At 34.2% G+C, this 7045-nt stretch overlaps 1 protein-coding gene across 1 annotated transcript in view; it reads left to right on the plus strand.

Annotated features, from left to right (window-relative positions):
* LOC108781364 (lachesin) overlaps positions 1-7045 on the plus strand; it is a 283152-nt gene that overhangs the window by 238142 nt on the left and 37965 nt on the right. The window contains exons 6-7 of the mRNA XM_018549321.1: positions 684-968; positions 1438-1500. Of these exons, the coding sequence (XP_018404823.1) occupies positions 684-968; positions 1438-1500 (348 nt within the window). The remainder of the gene's footprint in view (positions 1-683; positions 969-1437; positions 1501-7045) is intronic.

Genomic DNA, 7045 nt, shown 5'->3' on the forward strand with positions numbered 1-7045 from the left:
TTAGTTCTTACGGAAATTTTATATTTACTGTCTATTTATCCTACAGCATTATACATTAATCTTTTTTTATAACATTAATAAAGAGGTAGAGAAAGAAATATTATTTAAAAATATAAATAATAATATTATTTTAACTGTATAGTAATAATTTTTTACCTTTATTTACAAATTTTACGAATTGTTCTTATTAACAAAAACATCCCCTGCAAATATTGAATTTCGTGTATTTCTTGGTTTCTGTGTGATTCTTGTCAAAAATTATTCACAAAGTGACACAGATAGAAAACTGTACGCCATAATCTAATTTTTTTAAGAATAAACTTACTTGATTTTTATGCAAAATACTTACATTTTGTAAAATTAAAAAAAAACTTGTTCTGTTGGATTCCGGAAGAACTTATGCACGCATCTTATTTTAAAATTATGTGTACTTTTTGCATATAGCTTTTCCTACAAATAATAGATAATTTTTTTTCATAGCACTGCAGTTTAAAATCAATTAAAATTCAATTATAATGGATACACAACTTTTTCACATGAAACATGTTCAAGTAAAACGTAATATAATATAAAAATAGAACGTAGCATAAAAAAAAAAGCGTCGATATTAAAAATAATGTAATAACAAATAAAACTAGCATAAAGCCAGGAGATGTAATAAATCTTTCTTTAACACATTCCAGTTTCTCCGATGATCTTCGTGCCGAATCAGCTTGTGGGTGCGCCAACTGGCACCAACGTAACGATCGATTGTCACACGGAAGCTTATCCCCGTGCCATGAGCTACTGGTTTCTAGGAGATGAGATGATTCTCTCCAACGAGAAGTACGCGACGAATATCATGGAGAACAGCTACCGCGCGCACATGAGACTCACCATCAGAAACTTGACAGCGAGTGACTTCGGTAGCTACCGGTGCATTAGCAAAAACTCGCTGGGCGAGACGGAAGGATCCATCAGATTATACCGTAAGCTGACGTGCATTTTCTAGCCCGTTCGTGTATGCGGACAAACAATTTTTTCCCTTGACCGCTATCGTTGTGCATCTACCGCTGCCGCTCGGTGTGTTTGGCGTGATATTATAGCGCGCAGTTCGCGACGTGAATAATTTAAAAGTGAAACGACTTCCATAAATCGCGAATTCTCCAGCCTTTGTTTAATTTCGCCCGAGTCGAAGATTTATTTAAAGCCGGAGTGGATGTTAGCAGTAAATCGGCACGGTTAAATCGCCGAGAGAGGAAATGTCTCGCGCTTTCCCACCCCTCACCCTCTTCGCCACCCTGGCTATATCCTACCCGGTCCGTGCAATTCCCGCCGCTCGGAGATAAGATGACCCCAGTTAAAATATGAATAAGGCGGTGGAGTTAGAGTTAAATTTATTGGCCGATATTTAAGAAGTTATACGACGTCATTAAAGACGAATGATTTTTATTTCAGCCATTCCGAAGCCATCGGCGGCACCGAAGGCGACAGAGATCAAGAGCAGCGCTAACAATGAAGGTGAGAATCTTATTGAATATATGCATTCGACGACGCGAAAATCGATATTACCGGCGGACGATCCTCTAACAATTCCCACGCGAAGGCAAACTCATTATCCACATTTTATTCCCAAATCGTTGAATCTTAAAGTGCTTTCTCACCTTTCTCACCTTTTTCGCTACTATATTCAATCGCGAACGAAAAAGCAGGTGTCTCTCATTTGAAGAAAAAAATAATGTTAAACCGGAGGAAGACAAAGCGTGAAAAAGGTGATCTGAATTAAGGCAATATATCACGCGTCTTTCATGGACAAGTAACAGTTTGCATTTTAAGCCTCGACGTCATTTAGATAAAGTCGGGAGAATTTCAAAGTATTTGCGATATTTTTTTAAGAATGCATGTGTCTCATTTCAAAGCATTATAAAAAGTTTCATAGATTGTCTATTATCTGTATAAAATTTAAACATAATTCTCTTATTAGTTAAAAAGTCGATTTATTTTTTTTGTTTATATTTTTATGCAAAATTGTGTTTTGTAGTACTTGTAAATTTGACGACGACGTATCAAATTAAATAAAAATTTTTTATACACTAATTAAACTTTAATAAATATTTGTGCAAAAATTTATTTAGATTCACTGTGACTCGTTTAAAAGTTATTTATTTAAAACTAAAGCAAAATATATGAGTATTACTTATGAGCTATTTTAAGCCAAATTATTTGTTTTACTTTTGAAGTTAATTTCGGAGTAAATTCATAACCAAAATTTATTGGCTGATATTGGCTTTTTTAGCTGATACAGTTTTAATAATTGATGCAAAGAGAGCCAAAACATTCTTAACTTTTTTATAGATGTAATAAAAATAGACTGCGTATTCCTATGAATTTTATATAAAGTCACTTTCGATTTACAAAGAGTGAGATGGTTTTAAGCATATTTTGTGTATGTATATGTACATGCTCTGGTAATAGAAAAAGAATCTGGTAATAGTTATTAAAATAAATTAAGACAAATAATTTTAATCAAATGTTTGATTAATACAATATAAAAGTAATTTTATTTTACTAAATTTTTAGTAAATGTTACAAAACATAATATAACCATACAACCGTAATAATTACTCAACGTTTAGAAAAATAAAATTAATCGAACATGTAATTGAAATTATTTCATTCAACATTTGGTAGCTATTGTCAAATTTTTTTTCAGTGCAGTCTATATTATTACGTCTTAATTTTCTAGAGAATCATTTGTTTTGAACAAGTGCGGAATTTACGCCAGTGAATGATGGGAAATGTTTATCGGAGGGAAATTGTGTTCGGTTGTTTCGCATCCTTCGAATAAAGTACATCATGTTTCCAGGATTAGTCTTTATATTAGGCTCGCAGAACCTGCGCATCGGTGCGTTCATGTATTATTAAAGGAGGGCGAATAACTTGGGCAGATGCCTAGGTCAAGTCCCAGTGGTTCCACACTGCCTCTGTGGCTCGGTGTTCTCCGTCCTCCCCTTCTCAGCCTCACGAAACCAATCTCAATATACTGCATTATTAACGCCATACAAGGCTCGGCCACGACGGTATTACCACCATTAAGCTTCGCAATTTTACCGTACCAGCTCCACCGGCCGCTAGGTGGATTATCGTTATTTCGAAGCGCCTAGGGGGAGAAACTGACCGTTCTAATGAATAACTGTTACTCGCGAATTTTCGCGAGCAGGTAGCACACCGGTGTTGCTCGTGGCGCTGCCGGATATTGATGTCGCTGTGCGGCTGAATTTTCCTCGCGACCCGACGATCGTAAAAGCTGGAAGATCGTAACCGAGATTTACGAGCGTCGGAGGCATAAGTCTAACACGCGATTTCTTTGCGAATCGAGCCGAACCGGCGCGATCGTATGTGCAAATAATGGTAATCGAAAACGTTCTTTCGATGGAGATGTCTCGCCGCGCTGAAGTAGAATCGTCGTCGTAACTCCATCGCACCCATTATCCCTCAGGCTAATGCAATTTACCTGTATTAACGACTCAGTCGTAGATGCACATACTTTGCGTGCGAGACGAGACTTTACCATAATGTATAGCCTCTACTACTGATTAAATATTACGAGTAACTTTGGCGAAATCGGCAAGGGACGCGTCGCGCGCTCGCGCGCTCTCTCTCTCTCTCTCTCTCTCTCTCTTACATCTCCGAATCAATCTTAATACTACGGGGGTTATTAATGACCTAGTCGAGGTATGCAATAACTCACGAACACGACGTTAAATGCCTAGCAGTTTCCAATGGGACTGCCGTTCGTCTTATCTGCCCAGATAAGATTACGCCATTTACGGAGCGATCTGCGATTCGAAATGCAGGAGATGCACGCGACGACATATCAGGAGTCATCCGAGACAGGAGAGAAGGCAATATGGAGAATATTTGCTCTCAGTGAGAAAGTAATTTTGTATGAAAAACGGGAAGATAAAAATAATTGAACGAAATAGTCAACGAATTTTCTGTGAAGAATGTAAAATATGTAGGTATAATCGTTTATCACGTTTTTCGGAAAAGCAAACGGCGTGTACAATTAACTTGATATTATGAAAAATGATGTTGATCTGTGCCAAGATTTTATTAGGTTTCTACAGCATTAATCAAGATTTACCCTTACTAGCTTGTCCAAATCAGAAAATACACATTTTAATTTTATATTGCGATATTACATCGGTGGCTTGACCTAATTAAGCGCATTTAAAATTCAATTACTGACGCCGTTGCGAGATACTAGGTGGGATGCACACGGCACAAAGTGAGATTGCATTGTTGGTGATAGTACACGATCTAGATAGCCATAACACTAGCATTTTCAAAAAAGAGGAGATCGCGAAATTATACCAAAAATCTAATTTTCCAAAAAGCACTTGAACAGTCTGTTAGGTGCATAATTTTCATTCGCGATTCCAATTCCACTTTTATTTTTGCTAACAAGTTTCATTTTTACGCGTCCATTTTTTTTGTATATTAAATAAAAAGTTAAGTAATGATATTTATGTACACCTGCAAGAAAAATTACACAAGTCTAAAATATAAAATTATTTAGGAAAAGAGGAAATAGAAGAAAGAAATTGCGTATTTAAATTATTATTTACAACAGTAGCAAATATAAATTAACTAGAGTCAGTAACCACAAATTGCTTGTTTCAAGTCTGAAAGTAGTGTGAAGGGCTCCGTTTACCTACAAAACGATTGTCTACAGCTTCGTTTGCACACAACACATTTTATGTAATTTTCAGTTTTTTATTATTTTTTAACATAATTTAAATGTAAGTGCGAAATACTAAAATTTGTTTGCTAAAAAGCACATTATATTATGCTACATTGTATTGCAATTAACATTTCTTCTCTACTCACTAGAAATAAACAGAAATGCTTTTCCTTTAATTTTTTTAGAACCTTGACTTTAATATAAATTAATAATGATATTGTTTGCCACATGATAACCTTGTTTGAATGTCAAATGAAATTATCTTATTCTTCTGTAATAAAAGAGGTTGAAATTAGTTTATCGAAAATACATGTGGTGTTTAATAATTCCTATTCCTACCCATATATGTATACCATTTACAATTACACCAATCGATCCTGACGATCATAATTAATTAAAGACCGATAAGAATATCAAAATTATTTTTAGTCATACACTATTATGTTATATTGATCATCGTAGAGCAAATGTGTATTAAATAAAAAGGTGACAAAGCAATATCATTAATCTCATTTTTCTGTGTGTAAATGCCATGTAAATATTTGCCTGAAAAATAATGTTAATCGTTAAAGAAAATGGATAAATAATTTCATTAATAATGTACATTGTGATACATTTTATATATGTTTAATATTAGATTTTAGATTAAGATTTAAATTAAGATTTTAGAGAATTTCACGTTTTGATAAACAAAAGAAATAATTTCTTGTACAATTCTTAAACAGAAATCTTTTCGGAATAAAATTTATTTCATATATTAATATATTTAATACTTATTATATAGATACATATTTATAATTAAACAGAATGAAATGATTTACAGATATTTTGTCTCAAATTCTTCTTTTTTTTCCTCTTATATTGATTGAAAAGTTATGGAAAACTTCTTCGTTTATCAGAATTAATTTACTCTTTAAAATTACAAACCAAACCCTGGTGGAACGAAATTACAAAGTGCTTTAATTGAAGCGTCAGACTTTTGTTGTTCTGACATAAACCTTTGAAATAGATAGATTCTAAAGAAGAAGAATACTTTTCTAAGAGCATTTGCCAACTAATTAGGTTTTACGGAAAATACGTTTTGTAACGGTTCTCTATTAAAAAAATGCTAGTATTTCGAGAGTGATGTTATTTTTTGAAAACGTGTAAGAAAATACGAGATGAATCTGCGACTTTGATAAATCGAGGATCAAAACTATTAATAATGTAATATATATCTCGCTATTTTACTTTTCTTCGCCGTATTCGCGATATCTGTTTCCCTGCCTTTGTCTTTCTTTGCTCATCCCTTTCTTCTCGCCTGTTTTCTGTCTTCGCGAAACAAATTCTTCTTGACGCTTGCCGCGGCACTTTGGAAGAGGTGCCGCGAGAGACTCTTAAATTTTCAACGAGTTATTTCAAAACTTCTTAAACAAGCCTGCGACGCACAAAAGGGCAACAAAAGGATGCTAGGCCGGATGAAATACGAGCTCCGTTATGATTGCTTCGCCAACAGAAAAGAGAATGTTAACGGATGGTGTATGTACATATTCGTAGGCATCGTTTACGTAGGCGTAAATGTAAAGATGCACCCACGTGTTTTCGCGGCAGGTGACCCAGAAGCTGCCATATTCTTACGAGGTCGCGAGAAAGGTGCGAGGCGAAGTTTGTCCGGGGCGTATTTAAACTTTTATTCGAAAACTTTTTAGTGCCCAAGTTAGAGGCTGGGTGGGTTAAAGGGTCGCTTGTTTGCAAACCAGAAAGACTGTAGAATTTAACGAGGAAAGAAAGAGAGAGATAAGAGAAGCGAGCTCTCGGAGAAGGTGAGATAGGAATGTGCATGGAAGGTACATTATCAGCCTAACCGCCGAGCAGTAGAATGCAAAATTCAGTCGGATGAAAGCAACTCAAGAATAGTCAGAGCTTAAGGGAATTAATTAAGAATGTATCGTATAATCCTTGCAAAAAGTTTAAAGTTGGAAATGTGTTAATATTTATAAAAACTTCCCATACAAAAGTGAATACTTAAAACTATGCACATATGAAGAAGTTCTGTGTGTGTGTGTGTGTGTGTGTGTGTGTGTGAATAATTTATATTTTTATTTAACAATATGTTAATAATTTATTTGTTAAAGTTTCTATTATTTTTGATTGTTATACTGCTTTGACTCAAAAATAATGGCGAAAATTGAGATTTTTGTCATTAGAGTTTTTAAGTTGTGAAGTATATTATTATAAAAATAATTACATATGATACAGTAAATAAGAACGTTTTATTGTATAAAAATATGATATTATATTCATACGATTGATTCATACATATATATATATATATATATA

This window comes from Cyphomyrmex costatus, unplaced genomic scaffold, assembly GCF_001594065.2.
Source record: "Cyphomyrmex costatus isolate MS0001 unplaced genomic scaffold, Ccosl1.0 scaffold8, whole genome shotgun sequence".
Classification (NCBI taxonomy): domain Eukaryota; kingdom Metazoa; phylum Arthropoda; class Insecta; order Hymenoptera; family Formicidae; genus Cyphomyrmex; species Cyphomyrmex costatus.